Source organism: Tachypleus tridentatus, chromosome 3, assembly GCF_004210375.1.
Source record: "Tachypleus tridentatus isolate NWPU-2018 chromosome 3, ASM421037v1, whole genome shotgun sequence".
NCBI classification, from domain to species: Eukaryota; Metazoa; Arthropoda; class Merostomata; order Xiphosura; family Limulidae; genus Tachypleus; species Tachypleus tridentatus.
Genome location: NC_134827.1, coordinates 76,279,883 through 76,304,069, shown reverse-complemented (window position 1 = coordinate 76,304,069; position 24,187 = coordinate 76,279,883). Strand labels below are relative to the sequence as shown.

The window sequence follows — 24,187 nt, the reverse complement described above, 5'->3', positions numbered from 1 at the left end:
GGGAAACCCGTAATGCCTTGCAGAAACCTTTCAGAAAAGTAACTTTGTTATCACAGCAGAATGATAAGTGTTCTGAATGTTACGTAATCTAAACCTCCAATCAGCATTCAAAGTTGTATTTCATACATGATGTAATTTCGTTCCCTTACTTTCCTGTTAACTGTTGGTTATAAAATATCCTATCAGAAGCTGGCAATGTGATGTCATCAATTTCTTGCGTAAAAATAGAAACAGACTTCCGAGAAAACCAGCTAATGAAAGTTCAGTGCATGCGCATTAAATATAAACATTTCTGGTGTGGTATTAAGTAGCGTGGAGTGGCGCGAGTGTTTGTTAGTTTTGGTTTCGGGGAACGCGTACTGCGCGATGTAAAACTCGCCGCATGTTGTAGAACACAATTAAATATTTTAGTTGACGTTTCTGTAGTTTAAGCACACGAAGAAAACTCTTTAAAATCGGCAGCGATATGAAATGTTCTGACACCGAACTTCTTTTTGAACAACTAGAGGAGCTGAACCCTCTTTTGTCGACATTAGACCAAACGTTTTACGGGTAAGTTTGTTGTACATTAAATCACAAGAAAGTGTTTCGTATGACAATAGATTGTCTCTACAATGTGGTTTATAAACTTTGAGTTTCAAATAGAAAATAAACTACAACTTAGTGTGAACATTACTGCAAATGAACGATATATATATTTTTTGCACATTTCTCTTACTTCAAAGACTTATTATGTGGTATTAATACCTAGGTAGAAACAGTGTGAACACTAAATTACTACTGCTAATATATACAAAGTTACGAAATTATAGCATAATGATCGCCACCACATTCGACAGGTTACTTGGCCAAAAAGGTTTTATGAAAGTAATTTACTAGTGTTGTTTTATCATACGTATTTTATTTCGGTTATCACGAACAAAATAACCATGCCATACGAATACCCTACATCTTCAGTGTTAACACTTGCCTGGTTACCAAGAAAACCACATCTCCTATACCAACACCTGCATATACCTCTTCAATATTAAAACAACAGGCGCATGGTGTTGTTTCTACAGACTCCTAAAATCTCTGTATAAAACTTACGAACTAACCATGTGAACTCTACAGACCTATAAAGCGTTTTCAAAGGCCAGTAAGATATAAGTATATAGCACACTGGCCTGTGAGGTATATGTATGAAGCTTACTGACCATTGGAACAGACTGACCTATAGTACAGTTTTCAAAGGCCGATAAGGTATCTCTGTGAAAGCCAGTAAATGTAACGGAACGTTACCAGTACTGAAACCAAACCAGGTTTAATAAATACAATAAAACGCGAACAGTATTATAACCAGCTCTACTAAATACCGTAAAACGTCACCAGTACTGAAACCAAACCAGGTTTAATAAATACAATAAAACGCGAACAGTATTATAACCAGCTCTACTAAATACCGTAAAACGTCACCAGTACTGCAACCAAACTAAGTCTAGTAAATACAGTAAAACGTCGCCAATACAAAAACCAAGTTTGTTAAATACAGTACAACATCACCATACAAAAACCAAGTCTACTAAATACAGTAAAATGTCACCAGTACTGAAACGAATTTTAATAAATACAGTAAATCGTCACAAGTACTAAAAACAATTATAGTAAATACAGTAAAACGTGACGAATACTAAAACCAAGTCTTGTAAATACAGTAAAACGTCATCAATACTAAAACAACGTACAGTAAATGCAACGGGTTATGCAGGGCACACAGTGTTTAAGTAACAGTAGTTAGAGATTAGATATTTTTATTTATTAGTTATCTGGCTCGACTAGTTTGTGTTAGTCATCATCATGTCCCATGTCGACCAGAAAACCCAGCCTGGCTAACTAATGAATGACTGTTTGCTGTAAATGTTTTATTAATGCTTTAAGTGTAGCTACCAGTTTGGTCTCCAGCTTTTGTTTCAATGCTTTAAGTCGTACATTCAATCCTTTCACACCTACGGTGTTTTTGATTACATACATCCTAATCAGAAATGAGACTGGAAAATATGGAAAGTTAGCACCAGTTGTCATATGAACAGTAGGTGACCGAAATAACAGTTGAATTTGTTAGTACAATTTACTTTATGATGTAAAGAACCAGTTATAGTGTTAACGCTTAATAGCTGAAATCTCTGTGGGAAAGGTTATAACATACAATTTTACTTAAGAACGTTACAACTGAAACACCCAGCACAGAAAAGTCAGTTGTATTTCGACGTAGGTGGATATTAGTGCATATGACGTAACAAGAGTTTCTTGGGAACGGATATTTAACGTCGATTTTTGCTGCCTTTGTACTTCCTGTAGTCTCAGTCTAGACTGATTATAATCAGTTATTATAGTTGTTGTATGTATTAACACTGTTAAATTGGTACTAAAACCTAAACATATCTAAAGTAACACCGACATTACAGTTTTGTAGTTTGCATGTGTGTTGTATTGTCACTCATAGTTGATGGGTAAGTCAAGTACAGTTTTACTTTTAGTATGTAACAGTAAGTGTTATATTATTAGTAATTTCAGCACAGTTTTGTTTTAATATATAATGTGTATTTTATTGTTTCTCAGTATGGTCAGTTTGTTACTTAGAAGACTTGGGTGTAGGGATTAGTGGTCACTTAAACAGCCTCAAAGTTTAGAAGTTTTGTATGGAAAGGAAACCATTACTTTACCTGTGATTTTTAATTATGTACAAGAGACTTGTATTATCACGATGCAGTGTCTTAACTATATAGAACGAAACTAGGTTGTGGTACCAGTATATGATAGAAGAAATACATTTAATAGCATTCTACAAAAACACCTTCAAAGAAACAAATTTATTGTCATGCCAAGGCCCAAAAAGCGTAAATAATTATAATTGTCAGTAGGGCACAGAGATGACATAAAGCTTTACGTGATGCTGGTTGTACCCTCCGACAAATTGCTGCAGAGTTGAAATGTTCCCTAAACACTGTCAAGTACACCATAGATCGTGAGACCGAAATATGTAAATTCGAAAATAGGAAAGGAAGAGGAAAAACACCTAAACCCAATGATACTGATGTTAAGCATCTTTGTTTATGTTACCTTCCTGACAGAAGGAAGACTGAAACTGATCTCAACCATCAGATAGACAACCATGTATAGATGACAGAAAAGTGTCCAAATCTACAGTACCAAGAAGAGCCAATGAGAATGGACTATTTGGTCGTGTAGTAGGTAAAACATTATATACTTCGATCGCCAAGTATTTCCAAGAGACTGCAATTTGCTAAAAAGTGCAAAACCTGGACTACTGATGATTGGAAATGGATATTATGAATGGATAAGTCCAACTTTGAAATATTTGGTTCAAAGTCAGAAAAGATGAAAGATACTTACCTAAATGCATACCATAAAGCATGAAGGTGACAATATAATGACTTAAATGTAACATTTATACACATGTTACCAGGTAATTCAAGGTTTGTTTGTTTTTGTTTTTTAATTTCATGCAAAACTACACGACGGCTATTTGCGCTAGCCGTCCCTAATTTAGCAGTGTAAGACTAGAGGGAAGGCAGCTAGTTGTCAGCATCTATTGCCAACCCTTGGGCTACTCTTTTACCAACGAATAGTGGGATTGACCGTGACATTATAACGCCTCCACGGCTGAAAGGGCGAGTATGTTTGGTGGGAGGGAAATTCGAACCCGCGACACTCATATTACAACATCAAGGTGACTAATGGAAGTATGTCACTAGGTAACATCAAGGTGACTACTAGAGATATGTTACGAGGTAACATCAACGTGATTGGTATTATATAACTTTACACCTTACAGTTTCACATACTTCCTAGTAAAAACAATTTTTTTTTAAAACTCGCATGTTGGTAAAAGTTTGTTTTTAATTGCAGTGATGACAAGTTACACAGTATGATCAACCCAGACCAACCGTCCCTCCAGGTGAGCTGTCATTTCTTATTATATGTTATCGAAACAGAGGGATATGTGTGCATATAGAAATTCTTCAGTCATATTGGGTTCACGATATATAAAAGAGTGATTATTTTGTGTTAGAGATAACCATGCTAATTAGTCGCTAGTGGTTAATGTGGTGCAATACAGTCAAAAACTACAATATATTAGAAATATCGACAGTAACCATGTGGAAAAGCTGTGATTCGTTACGAAATTAAAACAATAGTTTTCAGTGAACGATTACATCACACAGAGATATTAAAAATAGTTTTTATACTACGGTATAAATATCTTGTTTTGCACTTTGAGCTATTCTTTGTATAAATTTATGTACATTTTGAAGGAAAGACAATTTCTAACTAGAGAATGGTGTTTTATATACAAGGATCACAATTTCGGTCTCGAGGACTCAGAGACTTCTATCTCAAATTCAAACATCCTGAACCATTTTAGTGACTTTTTCTTTGATGAAGCTGTATTATCGAATTTGAACGATGTTCATAACATCCCTCCATCAGTATGCCGGTTAACATCGTTAAATGGTAAGTCTTTGTAAAGAGCTTACAAGTAAATAGATTAATGTGCCACTTGCAGAATTCACCAGAGATTATATATAACAATACAACTAACCGGCGTTAAATATTATCACAATACTTACCTCCAAAACACTTTACCACTTACAATATTCTAAGCCATACTTAAAAATCTTCAGTGACGAATGTACGTGCTAACAGACTCTTTTCCTGTAATAAAATCCGTAACCAAACGATTGTGAGTTATAAGTTTTATGTTGGTATCAACGTCAAAGACGCTACGCTACTAACCAGCTTCTGTCTCTACAAGGTTTAACCCAAGCAGCGCTAACCGTTGTGAAACTTGGTTAACTTAGCTCTTTTTAAATAGGATTCAGGAAATAAGTTTTAATGATAGACAAAATATATTTATTGTTTCAACGGCGCTTTTTTTGTTAAACTTAGCTTACGTTTAGTGACGTGCTTTGAGTAGGAACAAACAGAAAACTGTAAACATTATGATAGTCACAAGAGTGTTATTAAAAGCCTGTCAAGCAAGCTGATTAGTATCAGTCTAATTATTAGAGGAACTGTAGTCACCATCACTGAACCAACTTAACAGTATCAGTCTAATTGTTAGAGAACTGTTGCCACAGTCACTGAACCAACTTAACAATATGAGTCTTGTTGTTAGAGGAACTGTTGCCACAATTACAGAAGAAACTTAGCAGTATGAGTTTTATTGTTAGAGGAACTGTTGCCACAATTAAAGAAGAAACTTAACAGTATGGGTCTTGTTGTTAGAGAAACTGTTTCCACAATCAATGAACCAGCTAAAAAATATCAATTTTATTGTTAGAGTAACTGCAGCCACAATAACAGAACAAACTTAACAGTATGAGTCTTATTGTTAGAGAAACTGTAGCCACAATCATGGGAACAACTATAGCAACATTTACAGAACAAACTTAACAGTATGAGTTTTATTGTTAAAGGAACTGTCACCATAAAATGACAGAAGAAGAGCAACAAGTGCTTAGTATTATAATAAACATTTCCACTACAGTTTTTACAACAACTTGTAATAATATCCTACACCTTTCTTATTTTAGAGATTATGTTAGGAACTTATTAAAAATTATGTGTTACTTTAGCATAGGAGTGAATAAAGAAAAAAAGATTTTTTTTGTAATGAAGAAACAGAAATGTAAATTACCTAGTTCAGTATGAAAACTTGTCTTGGTAGGTTAATATACTAAAGTAACACCATAGAAAGGACGTTGTTTCGAAATACTTCTGTCTTCCATCTTTAGGTTTCTCTGTTACTTTGTATGAAGATAGTATCTGTCTAATCTTGTAGTTTTTACTACTATCTGTAAACCAGGCTGAAGCATATTTTTGGATTTATGCTACTACAAGATGCTAAAACTAATTTCATTCTTAAATGTTATGTATCTATTAACAAATTAGTATACATGTGTATATTTTATCCAAATAAAAATATTCTAATTAGACAGTTTAATGCATGAGACCTGCGATGTGTTTATATTTATATATATATATTTGCTGTCATTTTTTAAAATTAAAACAGTATCTGTAACATTTCTTTAGATATAGATTTTGCAGATGCAATGCCAGATATGTCTTTTAAAACTAAGGAAGTACAAGATTGGAACTCCTCAGATGTGATTGAGTGGATTTACTGGTGGGCTAATGATCTCAAACTGGAAGCCATAGACCTGAACATTCCACAGTTTACTGACATCTGCGGAAAAGATTTGATGAAAATGGAATGTCATGATTTTCTTCAGCTAGAGCCTCAGTTTGGGCGGAAAATGTTTCTATCTTTACAATGTTTGATTGGACACCATCAGATTGGTAAGTTTTATTGTAATAAATAATTTGTCTGGAATGTCATAATTACAACTTTAAGAATTATGACAAACTTGATACTTGAAGCAAAATGATAGATAATTTTAGCTGATTTGTCATTGTGTCCTCATTAGGTTTTGTAATTTCGTATCTGATGATGTATTGACATTGTCTTCATGTCTTGTATCGTGTTCTACACAAAGATCTTATACTCAGATGTCTTCCATTAACCTGTATTTGTTTCCAACATTTTTTTTCATAATAATAATTCTAATGGACTAAATATGTATTTGATCTTGGTTTGCAGAAATTGTATTTTTGGTTATTTAGGCACATGTACATGTAAAACATTAAATTCTCAACATTGTAACGTAACCATCACATGAACGTCACAATGATTTTCAACTTATTGAAATGCCCATATATATTGTAAGTTCTATTTTTCAAGATGGACATGAAAATGATGTAGCAGGACAAGGACAATTCCAGTTATCCTCTTGGACAGGGCAAGGATCAGAAAGTTGGAAAGATTTTCTCAGTCAAATAATACCTGGCCAAAATCTTTGCTTAGGCACAAGTAAGATTTAAAGGATATGAATGTTATTAAGTGATTTATATCTGAAAACCTGTTAAATGTATTCCCTGAAATTCTGTTATGTTAAATTTATTTATTGGTGAGGATACAGTTAATTTAAAGGTTGAAAAACTGGATTCAACCAAACAAAGAGAAATTTCAGTGAACAACCATAATGTTGTTTCAGATCAGTCATTTCAAATATACTGTTCGTAAAAACGTGCTCTGTACTCACTATGAGAAAAATTTATACACGAGGAAGGTGAAGTGTTGCCCATGTCAACAAGTTTCATTAAACAATGGGATGTATGTAGCATTGAAACAATTTTTATACTGACACCTGATATCAAACATGTAAATAGTTTTTATACTAATATCTAATATCAAACATGTAAAAAAGTTTATACTAACACCTGATATCAAATGTAAACAGTTTTTATACTAACATCTAATATCAAACATGTAAACAATTTTATACTAACATCTAATATCAAACATGTAAACATTTTTATACTGACATTTAATATCAAACACGTAAACAATTTTTGTACTAACATCTAATATCAAACATGTAAATGACTTTTATACTAACACCTGATATCAAACATGTAAACAATTTTTATATTACATCTAGTAGCAAACATGTAAACAGTTTTTATACTAACACCTAATATCAAACATGTAAACAATTTTTATATTACATCTAATACCAAATATGTAAACAATTTTTTATACAAACATTTAATATCAAACATATAAACCATTTTATACTTATATTTAATATCAAACATGCAAACAATTTTATACTTATATCTAGTATCAAACATGTAAACAATTTTGATACTAACAACTAACTTCAAACATGTAAACACTTTTTATACTAACATCTAATATAAAACATATATACAATTTTTATACTAACACCTAATATCAAACATGTAAACAATTTTTATATTACATCTAATACCAAATATGTAAACACTTTTTATACTAACATCTAATACCAAATATGTAAACAATTTTTATACTAACATCTAATATAAAACATATAAACAATTTTTATACTAACATCTAATATAAAACATATAAACAATTTTTATACTAACATCTAATATAAAACATATAAACAATTTTTATACTAACATCTAATATAAAACATATAAACAATTTTTATACTAACATCTAATATAAAACATGTAAACAATTTTTATACTAACATCTAATATAAAATATATAAACAATTTTTATACTAACATCTAATATAAAACATATAAACAATTTTTATACTAACATCTAATATAAAACATGTAAACAATTTTTATATTACATCTAATATAAAACATGTAAACAATTTTTATACTATCATCAACCATGTAAATAATTTTTATAGTACAATCTGACATCAAATGTAAACATTTTCATACTAACATCGAACATCAAATATGTAAACAATTTTTATAGCAACATCTGTTTACATGTTTGATATTAGATGTTAATATAAACAATTATTTCCAATGCTATGTACACTCTATTGTTGTTTAATAATATTAATAAAACTGGCAATTGTAACAGTGATTGAGATTCTAGGTAAATAGGATACAGTGGTACTTTGATGGAAACTATAGTCAGGTAGATTGGATTTTTAATATAATTGATTCTGTAGTTGTATGAATTTAATGGATAGGAATTACTTTAATCTAACTTATAGTTTACCTGATACACTGTCCCTATAATCAGGTGACTGAGAACTCTCAATAATATTCTAATAATATGTAAGGATAAAAAAAACGGTAATACACTTTAATCAAAGAAATACTTGGACTCTAACCAACAACTGGGGTGATGTAACTTATAAATGTTATCTTACGAACAATCTTTATTACTATGTAATCATTATTGAAATTATTAAAACAACTATATTGTTCTCCTTCCATTTTAAGCTGCTGTTATAACAAAAAAAGTTGGAACCGGTAGAAGAGGTAGACCACCAAAGAAGGATGGTAAATCAAGAATTAGGCAAGGTGGGTAAGAAAAACAGTAAATACATGAGGTTGGTAAGAAAAATGGTAAATGCACAAGGTTTGTAAGAAAAACGGTAAATACACAAGGTACATAAGAAAGACACTGAATCAAAAACAAAACAGGTTAGTAGGAAATATACTATAACAAGAAACAGACGATGTAGGTAAGAGAAATGCTGAATTAAGAAACGGTCAAGGTAAGGAAACATCACATTACAACTTACAGTTTCTACACCAATAGGGCAGTTATATTTTTTATTTGATTGATTAGGATTTCACCATTTATATATGTGTAGTTTCCCTCACTAATTTAAGGGGATAAACTAGAGGGAAGGCAGAGACCACCATCATGTCTATTAAATAATCTGATTAACCATAACATCGTATATAATACACCCATGTCTGAAAGGGCAAGCATGTACGATGATGGAATTCAAACCTCGTGATCCACGGACTGCTTGTCGGGCACCCTAACTACTAGAACCTGTTGGATTATGGTAAATGTTATTAATATTCAATTAAAATATTTATTTTAGCTATTTCTATCTGTACTTCACTTAATAGCTCTGATATATTCTTTTGTTAATTTTGTTATTACTTTCTCTACAGCTAAGGGCTATGGTAAACTTTGGGAGTTTATCCGGGACTTGTTACTCAGTCCTGTCTACAATCCAAGTCATATACGGTGGGAGCGAAGGGAAGAAGGGATTTTCAAATTCGTTCAGTCTGATAAAGTTGCTAAGCTCTGGGGAGAACGGAAACGAAACTCAAACATGACATATGAGAAACTGAGCAGAGCAATGAGGTTTGTCTGGTTTTAGTAATAGCATTTTAATAATGTATTACAAACTGAGTAGAGTAGTGAGGTTTGTCTGGCTTTAGTAATACCATTTTAATAACATATAACAAACTGAGCAGAGTAGTGAGGTTTGTCTGGTTTTAGTAATACCATTTTAATAACATATAACAAACTGAGTAGAGTAGTGAGGTTTGTCTGGTTTTAGTAATACCATTTTAATAATGTATTACAAACTGAGTAGAGCAGTGAGGTTTGTCTGGTTTTAGTAATACCATTTTAATAACGTATTACAAACTGAGTAGAGCAGTGAGGTTTGTCTGGTTTTAGTAATACCATTTTAATAACATATAACAAACTGAGTAAAGTAGTGAGGTTTGTCTGGTTTTAGTAATACCATTTTAATAATGTATTACAAACTGAGTAGAGCAGTGAGGTTTGTCTGGTTTTAGTAATACCATTTTAATAACATATAACAAACTGAGTAGAGTAGTGAGGTTTGTCTGGTTTTAGTAATACCATTTTAATAATGTATTACAAACTGAGTAGAGCAGTGAGGTTTGTCTGGTTTTAGTAATACCATTTTAATAATGTATTACAAACTGAGTAGAGCAGTGAGGTTTGTCTGGTTTTAGTAAACACATCTTAATGATACGTAAAGATGAAACACTAACTATTTTCTCACGTGTTGATCTTGATTCAACGTGTAATTTTTATTTGGGGGGGGAGGGGGTCCAAGTATTAATTGTTTTTTATTAATACAAAATTTATTATAGGCTAAAATAGGATGTTTGTAACTAATATATGTTTATCACAGAATCAGTTACAGTCCAACTGGTGTTGTAGTTTATGGTGAACGTTGCAGTTGTTTTTATACAAGACATTAAATTCCTTTCAGTGTTTAAGGTCATCCATATAAAATTGTGGTCTTTGTTACAACTATCAATAGCATATTTTTTATGTTTGGCACGTTTCTCTATGTTTATACGATGAAGTTTTAGAAGCTTAAGCTCACACTATTGGAGGACCATTTGTATTCTGGTGACGGGATACTAACAAACTTTCTTTAATGCATGCAGGACCTACTACAACGTCGGCATTTTGGCACCGGTCCCAAAGAATGAGGGTCTTCCTAAGAAACTTGTTTACAAGTTTGGTCCTCGAGCCACTGGATGGCGCTAGGGTCCTTTGCGGTGGTGGTGATTTTTTTACTAATGTAAAAACGCTGGCGTATACAACTAAGAAGATAAAATCCTGGTGGCTGTTCGAAACATTAAACGAAGAAACACCTGCTCTGATAACATGATGCACCTTTGAAATTAATTATGAAATAATTAAGCCTGTCACAAGTTTCGATAGTACTTGGAGTACATTCAAAGACTTGATATTTTATGTTGAGTTTATTAATCATGATATGTGATTTTGTTTATTTGTTTTGAAGTTAAGCACAAAGCTACAAAATGGGATCTCTGTGCTCTACCCACAACAGGTATCTAAATCCAGTTTTTAGTGTTAAGTACGCAGACATGCCGCTGTGCCACTGGCGGTATAAGATATTTAATAATGCAGAACTAATTTAACAATGTTATATGTTCTCCATACTAGTTCGCTTCTTAATTTGATGAGACAAAAAATTCTTACAACAGTCTTTATAATAAATTAATTTATTGTACAATGTTTTGGAAATAGCACTAATTTAGGTGGTAATTAATGGTACCTGTTGAAGACTAAATTTGTTTATGAAAAGAATGCTTAGATGCAAGCCCCATCTTCGTTTAGTAGAGAAAAACGTTTCGAAGAACCTTTGTCTCCTCCAATATATATCAGTTATATCAGCATATCTTTGAAGGTACAGACAAACATGCTTTCTGAAGAAATAGAAGAACACCCATTGATTTCGTTCCTTTACAGGGTATGTTGCTGAGGAAACGCTGTTTAAAGGAAATGTAAATGATGTGGGTGTTATAACTAGGGTTATGCACCCACTACTTGAACCAACGTATTAAAGTTTAGTGTCTCTCTTTCTAGAATGACTTGAACAAATATCTACCGCATTTATATTTATCATAATTGCGATGATGATTAACTAAAGTGTATGGGTGAGCTTAAGGGAAATTATTTTTTTAATAGTGTACAGTTTTTATGGTTGAATGTTTTAAATTGAGGAAATCACAGTGTAAAGAACTGTATTATTTTATATTTTTTTTAGAATAGTACCTTTAACTGTTCCTTTCTAATTATCTGGCAAATGGGTTGGTCACACTAACAATAAGAGGTCTCTATCTGCAAAAGTATGAGTCATAGCGCTTGTTAATATTTCTTTGAAAACTGTACAACCGCAGCAATAAAATCGAGGTTTTGTAAGTTTCTCAAGTAACCATGACGATAAAGCCAAAGTCCTAGTAAGTTGTTTATGTTGCAAACAACCATGACAACAAAGCCAAAGTCCTTGTAAGGTGTCCATGTTGCAAACAACCATGGCAACAAAGCCAAAGTCCTTGTAAGGTGTCCGAGTCACAAGTAACCAAAGAAACAAACTAAAATCTTTAAAATTTATTCAGGTCGCTAGCGATGGTAAAAAAAAATTCAAATTCTACTTGAATTAACAAGTAACCGATGTAAAAAACTGAAATTCTAAAAACTTACTAATGTCACAAATAACCGTAGTAAAAGTCAAACCCTAGATTGTCGTTGAGGTCACACTTCAATCACGTTAAAAATATTCAAGGCATAGAAACTTGCTGAGGTCACGTGCATTTACAATAGTTTCGAGTAATAGTTTTTGTACAATACCAGTTTCTGTTAACGTTTTGCTTTCAAAAATTTACCACAAAAATGTTTCATATTATTAAAAAAAAACTTGTTTTGGCTACGATTGATGAGTTTGTGGTTAGTCTATACTAATTATTTACGAAACAGGTATTATTATAATCACATTCTTCTCTCTACACAGAAAAGCCGTCTGGTGTATAAATTTGGCCCTTACGCCATAGGCTGGAGACAACTATAATTATACAAATTTTCTGACAACCTGTCAAACAATTAAGCATTATTTAATTTTTTAAGGAAGGCCTAAATGATAATTTGTACTGTTCGTAGGTTGATTAGAATATTTTCTGCCAGTTGGAGTAAAAGAAAAGTTCGTGACTTGCTATTGAAGGTTAAAATGTTTAGAAAATATAAATTATTATTGAAATCATTCTTTGTACACTGATATCAGTATTAATATTTAAATAACTTTTGTGTAGATATTTTATGACAAAAGTATTAAACAGTTTTGAATTAGAAAAGTCTATTTATCATTAATTATCTGTTTCTTAAAAGTTTTGGTACAATTTTATATGGAAAACTTTACAAATGTGAAAACAGGCCTTCATTTACAATGAAATTCAAACTTAACGTAGTTAAAAGGCCACAACAGGGGAAGCTTCAGTGATGATGCGTAAATATCTTTAACTTACAACTACTGACACTAGATGGGCCTGGCATGGCCAAGCGCGTAAGGCGAGCGACTCGTAATCCGAGGGTCGCGGGTTCGCGCTAAACATGCTCGCCCTCCCAGCCGTGAGGGGCGTATAATGTGACGGTCAATCCCACTATTCGTTGGTAAAAGAGTAGCCCAAGAGTTGGCGGTGGGTGGTGATGACTAGCTGCCTTCCCTCTAGTCTTACACTGCAAAATTAGGGACGGCTAGCACAGATAGCCTTCTAGTAGCTTTGTGCGAAATTCCAAAAACAAACAAACAAACTGACACTAGACAGTGAACAGTTATTCTAAACTGAATTGCCAGACTGTCTCCCTACAACTTTCCCACAATTTAAAGTGTTCATAGCTATAGAACGGCTGTGCTCTTGGAACTTTCGCTCCGCAGCCCGGTACATTAACATCCATCCCACATTCAACCATCTGAAAGATTTGAGAGTTTCACAATAACAAAGCTTTTACTATTCCTGCAATATTCAAAATTTACAACAAATATATTTTCATTTTGAAATTTCATTTACATCCTATTATATGTAGGTTATTACATTTATTTCACGTTGCTGTCTTCCCCGTTTCAGATAACTGTACAGTAATGTATCTACTAGTTTAAACTAATTTTAAATCTCCAAAGTCTTAACCAAACTTGTCCCGAAGAACTAACTACATAAATTTCAGGCTTACGTATGTAAGAGACACTTCTTATCCAATGGTGGAGTCCAAAATTAGTGGTGTTAGTTCTACAGAACAAATCAGTTTACTTCAGTTGGCTGTTATAAATAAGGTCTTCGTTAGTTCAAATTCAGTCTGTTTTAGTTGGTTGTACAGTAATAGCGTCTTTCTTTAATGCAAATTCATACTTATTAATATGTTGGTATAGTTATATCATTCCAAATGCAAAACGTTCTTTCCACAGCGTGATAAATCTTACTGGATTTTAGTCTGAAACAGCCTAACATTCAATGAGCTAAGATATGTAATCATCTTTGAAAAAGTCTCTCTGATTTAGATCTTTATTTAGATGTGTAATGAGATCAGCCAAACATGTGATCAGTTGTGACACTAACAAATTTGAAGTACGTAGACAGCCGTGAATCTAATTATATTATGTCTACTTAGTTCTAAGTAAAATATTCTTAATGAAGTAAAACATCTCGTTGTTGTGATCATACAAATAAAATGAACGACCAACATTGATTATTATAAAGACGTAATTAGTGATTCATAATAAGAAAGGAATGAACTATTTCCAGGAAGTTTATTCTGTAAAAAAAATATATATATATATATAAATCAAAGTTTTCCAATACTTTCGTTCTCCCAGATTACAAAAAAAAAATTTGATTAGAAATTAGAATGAACTTGTACTCGTTTTAAAAATGCGGTTGAGATTAAAATTTCTGAGCTCAAACAGTTCTCTTCAGATCTACGTTAGATCAGTTGTTGACTCTATGAAACAACAGAGCAGATGTTGTACAGTACTTCTTAATAAGAAGAACCTGTCAGTCCTGTCTCCATCAAAAGACAGTCCTCGGTGTAAGGTGAACATGTTGAACACACTGATGTGTACTAATTAATCTTCAGAACACGACATTAAAAGATAAAAGGTTTTTTCACAAATAACTTATATTCAGTAGCGACTTACAGCAGAGGTTTACAGGCAGGCAGACTTAGTGAGTACACTAGGTTACAGTGGTCATAATGCAGCACTGGTGAGTACATTAGGTTACAGTAGTGATAAGAGAGCACCAGTAAGTACACTAGGTTACAGCAGTGATAAGGTAGCGCCGGTGAGTACACTAGGTTACAGTAGTGATAAGGTAGCTCTGGTGACTACACTAGCTTACAGTAGTGATAAGATAGCTCTGGTGAGTACATTAGGTTACAGTAGTGATAAGGCAGTACTGGTGATTACATTAGGTTACAGTAGCAATAAGGTAGCACTGGTGACTACACAAGGTTACAGTAGTGATAAGGTAGCTCTGGTGAGTACACTAGGTTACAGTAATGATAAGGTAGCACTGGTGACTACACAAGGTTACAGTAGTGATAAGGTAGCTCTGGTGACTACACAAGGTTACAGTAGTGATAAGGTAGCTCTGGTGACTACACTAGGTTACAGTAGTGATAAGATAGCTCTGGTGAGTACATTAGGTTACAGTAGTGATAAGGCAGTACTGGTGATTACATTAGGTTACAGTAGCAATAAGGTAGCACTAGTGACTACACAAGGTTACAGTAGTGATAAGGTAGCTCTGGTGAGTACACTAGGTTACAGTAGTGATAAGGCAGTACTGGTGATTACATTAGGTTACAGTAGCAATAAGGTAGCACTGGTGACTACATTAGGTTACAGTAGTGATAAGGCAGTACTGGTGATTACACTAGGTTACAGTAGTGATAAGGCAGTACTGGTGACTACAATAGGTTACAGTAGCGATAAGGCAGTACTGGTGACTACAATAGGTTACAGTAGTGATAAGGTAGCTCTGGTGAGTACATTAGGTTACAGTAGTGATAAGGCAGTACTGGTGATTACATTAGGTTACAGTAGCAATAAGGTAGCACTAGTGAGTACACTAGGTTACAGTAGTGATTAGGCAGCACGGGTGACTATGCTAGGTGACAGTATTTGTTACATGTTTTTCATTTCAAATTTCAGTTTAAGGGATTGAACATGGGCCTGGATTAGTTTTTAAAACCATTTTGAAAATACAAAACTACAACTCACTAAACAAACATTGGTTTGGTAATACAGACTTTCTGGTTTAACATATTTCATGTTTTTTTTTTCTGTTAGTTTCAATAGCATTAAGTTATGTTATAAATGAGCTTTAAATTATTTTACCACAGTCCGTTCCAAAATCGTTTTTGTTGATATCAATAAATTTATGGTCAAAAGTTAATATACACAAGGTTAACCAACCATATAAAATTAGTTAAATTTGACCATCTTACATCTCTTACATGAAACAGAAAAACTTGTATATAAAAATCACACAGGAAATGTACATAACATATTGATGAAACTAAATGCTCTATATAGTTTATCATAATGTGAAACACAAAAACATTGTCCAAGCCTTGCACACTTGCAACCCATTGACATATCCTAAATATACGCAAACACGTGTAACATTTAAAAACGTTCTACAGACACGTGTAACACACTAAAATTTTATATGCTTTATTGACACTTGCAAAACACAGGAATGTTCTACATGCATTACAGAGGTGTACCACATTGAAATGTTTTTACATGCTTTACGGACACTTGCAACACCCAGAAATGTTCTATAAAAATTACTGAAAACTTGAAACAATATGTCTACTTACTGTAATGTGAAATGATACGTGTACTTATTGTAATGTGAAATGATATGTCTACTTACTGTAATGGGGAATGATATGTCTACTTACTGTAATGGGGAATGATACGTGTACTTACTGTAATGGGGAATGATATGTATACTTACTGTAATGGGGAATGATATGTCTACTTTATGTAACGGGGAATGATACGTGTACTTACTATAATGGGAATGATACGTGTACGTACTTTAATGGGGAATGATATGTCTACTTACTGTAAATAGATCTTTCAGCTAATTTATCTTTAATGCAGTTTTTTTTTATAATTCACACAAATTGAAAAAAATGTACCTATTTTTTTGCTTCTAAATGATATTAATGTATGAGGAAGATATAAATTAATAAAGAGAAAATATATATGTACATGTGCATGCATAAATATGAGACCTAATTTTAGACATATTATATTCTAAAAGAAACACAAAAACTGTACATATGAAACATACACTAAGGCCTTTAATGGTAGGAGTATGAACTGGAAAATCTTTGATGGATTAAGTTATGAATATCAATATTGAATTTAAAGATCAGAATTTTAATGTTATAAATTCCTTAGATATTAAATATAAAGGGAATAAACTGATATGACAAATAAACAGCAATTATGACCTCCATAGAAGAAAGAAGTGGTCAGACAAAGAAAAAAACACTTAAATAAATAGGACAAGAGAGTTAAATGAACAGTCTTGATAAGAAGGGCACCATGAGAAAATAATAAGTCAAACAAAGATAACAGAATTGTTAAACGAACAGTCTTTAATAAGGAGGACACCAGGAAAAAGGAGTAAGTCAAACAAAGAGAAAAACCACTGAATAAGGAAGCTTCTTTGTGAGAAACTTTTGGTGTAGTGCACAACTTTGTCTTGTTGAGTTTTCAACCAGATGATACACGTTAGATTATTTTAGTGAGAACTGAGCTGCTGAAGGACAGAAGAACTGTTCAGCAGTTTTAGCCTCTCAGGGTACCATATATTGTTGTATCCTAGATGATTAAATACATCAGCACATGATTCTTGAATGTGTTGAGTCTGAGTAGGGTTGAGACGATGTAACCACTGAAATGCAGTAATGGAAGAATTTCTTCTAGTAGAATAAGCATCTGTTTCTATTTTGTTTGTGTGGGTGTGTTCTTTCAGAAACCTCTGTGTACTCTTTAGGTAGGAGAGGCCTAAATGCTGGAGAATATTCCTAGTTTCTTTCTCAGGACTCAGTGCGAGATCTTCATAACGAATAAGAGTGAACTGGTGAGGTTGTTTCTGATGAAGTGCTTCAAACACCTGTACATCTTGAGACATTTCTTGACATAGCTGTGTATAGTTTGAACAGCTGGAATTCTGACACCAATTCAGAGTAGTTCTAGAGCTAAATATCCCACGAGGATCACGCACAAGATAAACAACTTGAATCCCTAGATCAGGATTACTTTGAACAAAATGTTTTATTTGTTGCATGGATAGTCGTGTCACTTTCATTACTTGAATCCAAGATCTTTTACAGACGGATTCCACAAAGTTCAGAAAGAAACAGGCAGTGGACCGAACTCGACAAGACGACCACAGATACTGGTTTCTTCGGAACAGAAATTGGTTTTTTTTCATTATTGCCCAGTCTAAATATTTTTTGGAGAAATTACAGTTAAAAAGATCTTTTATATGTTGTAAAGCTTCACGTTCTTTATCACTAGAGATTCGTTCTCCATACGTCATATAATGCAAAGGCTCAAAATGATAGAAAGTCTTTGGGTTTTCTTGAAGAATGTCTCCCAAGAAAGTAGATCCTGACCGGAAGTATGTAACAATTAGAATTTTTTTCACGTGATTTTTATCAGATGATTTGTTATTACCAGAAGTTTGGCTTTTCGCTAAGATTCTTTTCTTGTTAGAAAATGTATTCGCTATTTGGAATGTACCCGGAGCAACTTTTTCAGGCATGGATTCTTTTGTTTTTAGGTTTTGACTGTGTACGGGATTTACCACCGAGAGTGTTTGATTACTTGACACATCATGCGATGTGCTGTGTCTCACTACTACTTCTGATTCTGCTGGATTTATGTTCATCCTAGTCGGTGAAGTTTGGGAGCCAGTTTTCTTTATTGAAAGAGGATGTAAGAGTTTCGTGCTATTATTAATTCGTTTCATTTTATTCTTTGATTCCAATAACGTTTTCTGTTTGACAAATGTTTGGTTACTAAGAGGCGGAGTTTTTATGTTCGTAGGCAGAAAACTGACCAACTTTCCAATCTTTCTCTTCTTGTTTTCGGCATGCCAGAGTTGAAACAGACCACTTGTTGAGTAATCATAGCCGTTTTGTTGAAATACGTTCTTTTTTATTTCTTCTAATTTTCCTGAAAAAGAAATAATGAAATAGAAAACTAATGTTATATTAGTAATTTCATTGAAATTTTCTATTCCTCCTAAAAATAGTGTAAGTATGTAAAGGCCGCCATTTATGGCAAAAACGTTCCTATAAAGTGGGCAAAAATGGGTTATTTAAAAATAGCAATAGGCTAACATTAAAAATAATATAACAAAACAACTTTTGAAATTGTATTGACTGATAGTTCTACAAAAATTAATGAATATGCAAAATTTTATGTCTGAAAACCTTGGTATTTTTTATATCTGCTGTATAACACGAGGCATTCTTGAAACACCACATAACTTTATTAATAACACAACTTTTGAAACACATGCTTTGAAAATTATTATCTTCATAAACACTCAAGTGATTCCCTTATTATAAATTAATTTTTGTTACTCCCAGATCTTTTTTCTTACCTGATGATATAAAGTAAACTTGTTTGAGACAAAACAAACATTTACGCTGTGTAACAGATAAAACCTTGAGTTTCGTCTAATATTTAATTCGTGAACTGGACCTGCTTTTTTCTTTACCTTTGTTATCAAGCATCGGGGATCGATCCACAGAAAACAACTTGTCCAGACTCCACTGAATAACCATTAAAGTGACCAGTCCACAAAGTAACACTAACAACAGCTTCTTTGTTCTAATCATTTTGTAACACATCTGAAAAAAATATGCAGTGTGAGCATTTTTACAAAATCAATTAAATAAATCTCTCGTATGCAGGTTTTAATTCAACGATTAACGGGTTCAACAATAAAAAAAACTCTGGAATTGTCCTATACAGTTAATATATTCATAATCCAAAAACTACTGAACTTTCGTTAACAGTTTTAATTCAACGATTATCGGGTTCTGGAATTGTTCCATAAAGTTAATACATTTATAACCCCACAACTGCTAAAACTATCGTTAACAGTTTTAATTCAACGATTAGAAACAAATATATTGTTATTTGGTGCAAACTACGTAAACATTTATTTTTCAAATGCAAAATTATAGTATTTATAGAATAAACTCCATAAGTTAATTAAACACTAACTTCTGAAACTTAATAGTTTTAATTCTAGGTTAAAAAAAACGACCTCAAACAATGAGTTTAAAATAGTTCTGTTTACGAAGAATATATTTTATTACTTGTCTTATATTCATCTTGCTTTTAAATTTGCTAAATGTAATTTATTGAGGTCTTAAAATCCGAAAAAGAATCGTTTATTTAATATTAATGGACAAAAATCCAATTAAAATTTTCTCTTCTAGACTATTATAACAGACACTTCATGATTTACATAAAAATATTCTTCAGTATTTAATTTTCTTTTGTTTCTTTAATGACCACTGGGTGGCGCAAAACTGGATTTAATGTGAATAAATTTTATACAAGTGACTCAGTATTTTAGTAAAGTATTTTTAGTATATTTTTATATTTAATATATTTTATAAAGACTCACAACGGCATATCATACGCAACATGGCACAATTAGGAAATGTCCTAAGGGATGGAACATTATGTTATTCCTATAGTACAGTGCATCCCCAGAGGAAAGACTCTACAAGATTTGTCTTACAACAGCTTTTCGTTTTTCACTAAAGATTCTTTTCGATGAAATTTTTGTGTATAAATAGAGGGCGCACTACAAAAAAATCAGGTTCTACAGCTGATTGTTTCTTGAATCCACACAAAGCAGTGTAAAATAATTAGAATTTATTTCTACTCCAATTCTATAACGTACATTTAGGTGATTATATTAAAATATATTTAAGTTCCAGTCAATATTAGCAGCATTTTGGTCCTTGCTCGTCAAAAATCTTTACCCTTCATTTCTAGCATGTTAAAGTTTCAAGGAATGACGTCTTGAGTGAATGTGTAAACAGTTTGTTTGTTTGTTTGTTTTTTGGAATTTCGCACAAAGCTACTCGAGGGCTATCTGTGCTAGCCGTCCCTAATTTTGCAGTGTAAGACTAGAGGGACAGAAGTAGGACAATCACAGTAGGCCTTATCAGGGTTGTGGTTTTCGTGCTATTTTTAGATCATGATGTAATGCACCAGTGCGCATGCGCGAATACAAAACGGAAAAAGCGGGCAAACATTTCCAGTAACAACAACACGGCAGAGCTACAAGGAATTTCGTTTGTAACTGTTTACTTTCGCCTGGTACCATTTTTCTCCATCAACTGTTATATCTATCTCTAATCCTATTCAACTGAAAGTAATTTAGTAATTATAGGCATGTTTTTTTCCACGTGAGTCGCGGTTTAATTAGTAAGTTCTACGCTTTTGTAAATAAACAGAAAAAATGACGAATATCTTACTTTCGTTAGATTTCTGGCTTTAATTGAATACACTACTGACAAGTAACGTGTGTCCATTTCAGTCTCTCATTGTTTTCTGGTAGGAAAATTGGTCAAACATTATATATGCAAAAACGGCTCGTTTGGGTTGAGAAAATATTTTACATAGAAACGAGCCGTTTTTGCATATACGAGGGCTGTTCAAAAAATACGCGGACTGTTTGAATTGCGCGGCTCCAGTTGGTTCCAGGGTAATCCGCTTGGTATCGCTAGGTTCGCACAGATCAGCTGATTACGACGCCATTTCCCGATTGCAGATATCTTCATTAGTGTATTAGCTAAGCGGTTTTAAGTGAAGTGCAATTTTTCGTTTGGCGGATTTCAGAATGAATGACCTGAAGGAGCAACGACTTGCTGTGAAATTTTGTGTTAAACTTGGAAAATCTGCGACTGAAACTTTTTCTATGCTTAACACGGCTTACGGTGATGTTGCTATGAAGCGTACGGCATGTTTCAAGTGGCATGAACGTTTTAAGGATGGTCGACAGTCCATTGAAGATGATGAGCGTCCTGGACGTCCTTCCACGTCAATTGACGACCCACACGTCGACAAAATCAACACCCTGGTGCGGGCAAATCGACGTCTGACTGTCAGGGAGCTTGCTGAAGAGTTTGGGATATCAGTTGGATCTTGTTACGAGATTTTGACCGAAAAATTGAAGATGCACCGCGTTGCTGCGAAATTCAGCCCTCAGAACTCGTGAGTTTGGGGAACAAGAAAAAATCGCAAGGAGCAAGGTCAAGTGAGTAGGGGGGGGGAAGAACAGTGATCGAGTGCTTGGCCAAAAACTCACGAGTTTAGGCAAATGCGACGAAGGAGCTGGAAGACATTACAAAAGAAGCGTACCAGGACTGTTTCAACAAGTGGAAACACCGTTGGGATAAGTGTGTGCGTTGGGGAGGAGAGTACTTTGAAGTGGTCCCAGACCTGCAACTTCTAAATAAAGTACATTTTGTTTTATGACATCAGTCCGCGTATTTTTTGAACAGACCTCGTATATTTCTCTACAAGTGGGTTTTCTCGACATCACTGGTCAAGCTTTTGACTACCCTTCTTTTTATGTAGTTATCTATACTGTTTTTGTTTGTTTTTTTCATTTTCGTGGGTAACACAGTGTGAGTATATAAAATATTATGTTGCCCGTGGGTAAATTAAAGGTTTATGTTACTGGTAATACAGTGTGAGTATATAAAATATTATGTTGCCCGTAGGTAATACAGTGTGGATAAATTAAAGGATTCGTAAGGAAAAGAATGAATTTGACCTTGTTAAGTTGTCAACATGAAAGAGACATTACATTCTTACCATATTTCAATTATAAACTTATACATACGACATTAATACACGAGAGGCATTACATTTTGAAACGTATACATATGACAAATAAACGAAACATTAAGACATTATATTCTGAAAATTTTCAACTTTAAACGTAATCTCACAGTATAATTTGCAGTAGTTTTCTATACCTGACACAAAACTTCATGAGATTTCTAGCCTAGTGTACTCAGACGGTGGACGCTGTGGGTCTCACGTTGCAAGGATGTGTGTGTACTCTGTCCGGTAGCAGCTAGCCCTCTTTAGGCTCAGAACCATGACCAACAGTAAATAATAAACTCAATTTTACGCTCTACTTCTGACTATTAGAATACAATGAAATATATGCTGTTTGGGCTAATATCACTCCATTCATTATTATTATTACATCCATCAATAATAGATTTATTAAGAGACTTACCTGAACTTAACAGCAGCTTTTGATTTGAAACAGGGTAAAATTCAGCACTATGCCGCGTTGAGAGCATACGGTGTTTACGTAGAAAGAGAAGGGACAAAACTGGTTTGAAAAGTAGGTTGTATCCTTCACCAACAGCGTCTGGTTTGGAGAATTAAGTACGAGAATATCCAAGTTGAACAACCTGTTTCTTCAGTATTTAGTTTTAGCGTCTTAAAGTTGAAACCGATTAAAAATAGTTGTTTATTCAGAATATCAAGTATCTGATTTTCAAAACAACACATAATGCAAATCTTGGCTTTTCCTCTGTGCCCTAAGTAATTTGGTAAGAAAACGGCGTATGAATGGAGCCTTACAACTTTCTAGAACGATTTAAACGAGTACAAAACTTCCAAACTAAAACTGCGAGCAAGTTGTGAGAAAGCGTTACGTTGTCCTCCGTAAAATGATGAGCAAAGAGGAAATCATTCAAACAATACATTCTAAACGTTTTTTCTTTTTTTAATCTATCGGAACAGCAGACTTTAAGTATCACCACGAATTCGGATATAATTGATAAGTTTAATGTACAATATATTCCTAGTATCTCTTTCTAATACTTTAACATTATACCAACAGACGGAAGGACAAGAACATGAATTTCATTTGTGTCTAATTGTACATTTCGAAGTATGCTTTTTATTCAGTCTTTCTACTAATACCATATTATACCTAAAGTATGTTTTTATTCAGTCTTTCTACTAATACCATATTATACCTAAAGTATGTTTTTATTCAGTCTTTCTACTAATACCATATTATACCTGAAGTGTGTTTTTATTCAGTCTTTCTACTAATACCATATTATACCTGAAGTGTGTTTTTATTCAGTCTTCCTACTAATACATACTATATTTGAAGTATGTTTTTATTCAGTCTTCCTACTAATACATACTCTATTTGAAGTATGTTTTTATTCAATCTTCCTACTAATACATACTCTATTTGAAGTATGTTTTTATTCAATCTTCCTACCAATACCATATTATACCTGAAGTGTGTTTTTATTCAGTCTTCCTACTAATACATACTATATTTGAAGTATGTTTTTATTCAACCTTCCTACTAATACATACTCTATTTGAAGTATGTTTTT

The 24,187-nt window shown here is 33.1% G+C and overlaps 3 protein-coding genes across 4 annotated transcripts; 2 read left to right on the top strand and 1 right to left on the bottom strand.

Moving 5' to 3' along the window:
* Window positions 1–251: 251 nt before the first annotated feature.
* On the top strand, window positions 252–13,038 carry LOC143247237 (ETS-related transcription factor Elf-5-like). 2 transcript variants are annotated; one of them, XM_076494949.1, is made up of 8 exons: window positions 252–552; window positions 3,910–3,958; window positions 4,359–4,515; window positions 6,097–6,363; window positions 6,806–6,934; window positions 8,872–8,952; window positions 9,562–9,757; window positions 10,828–13,038. In XM_076494949.1, exons 1-8 carry the CDS (start codon window positions 467–469, stop codon window positions 10,928–10,930), a joined length of 1,068 nt encoding a protein of 355 aa, XP_076351064.1. In that variant the 5' UTR covers window positions 252–466; the 3' UTR covers window positions 10,931–13,038. The 2 variants fall into 2 exon arrangements, with proteins under 2 accessions (XP_076351064.1, XP_076351065.1); XM_076494950.1 differs by having other exon boundaries at window positions 290–552; window positions 12,702–12,993.
* Window positions 13,039–14,607: 1,569 nt separating this feature from the next.
* LOC143245900 (uncharacterized) lies at window positions 14,608–15,976 on the top strand. Its single transcript, XM_076492153.1, has 3 exons — window positions 14,608–14,769; window positions 14,866–15,733; window positions 15,773–15,976. Exons 1-3 carry the CDS (start codon window positions 14,608–14,610, stop codon window positions 15,826–15,828), a joined length of 1,086 nt encoding a protein of 361 aa, XP_076348268.1. The 3' UTR covers window positions 15,829–15,976.
* Window positions 15,977–16,227: 251 nt separating this feature from the next.
* Window positions 16,228–23,185, bottom strand: LOC143247236 (carbohydrate sulfotransferase 4-like). The gene is made up of 3 exons (XM_076494948.1): window positions 23,056–23,185; window positions 19,495–19,627; window positions 16,228–18,944 (listed from the first exon to the last, which is right to left on the bottom strand). The coding sequence occupies exons 2-3, from the start codon at window positions 19,625–19,627 to the stop codon at window positions 17,503–17,505; spliced, it is 1,575 nt and encodes a 524-aa protein (XP_076351063.1). The 5' UTR covers window positions 23,056–23,185; the 3' UTR covers window positions 16,228–17,502.
* Between the last annotated feature and the right edge of the window lie 1,002 nt (window positions 23,186–24,187).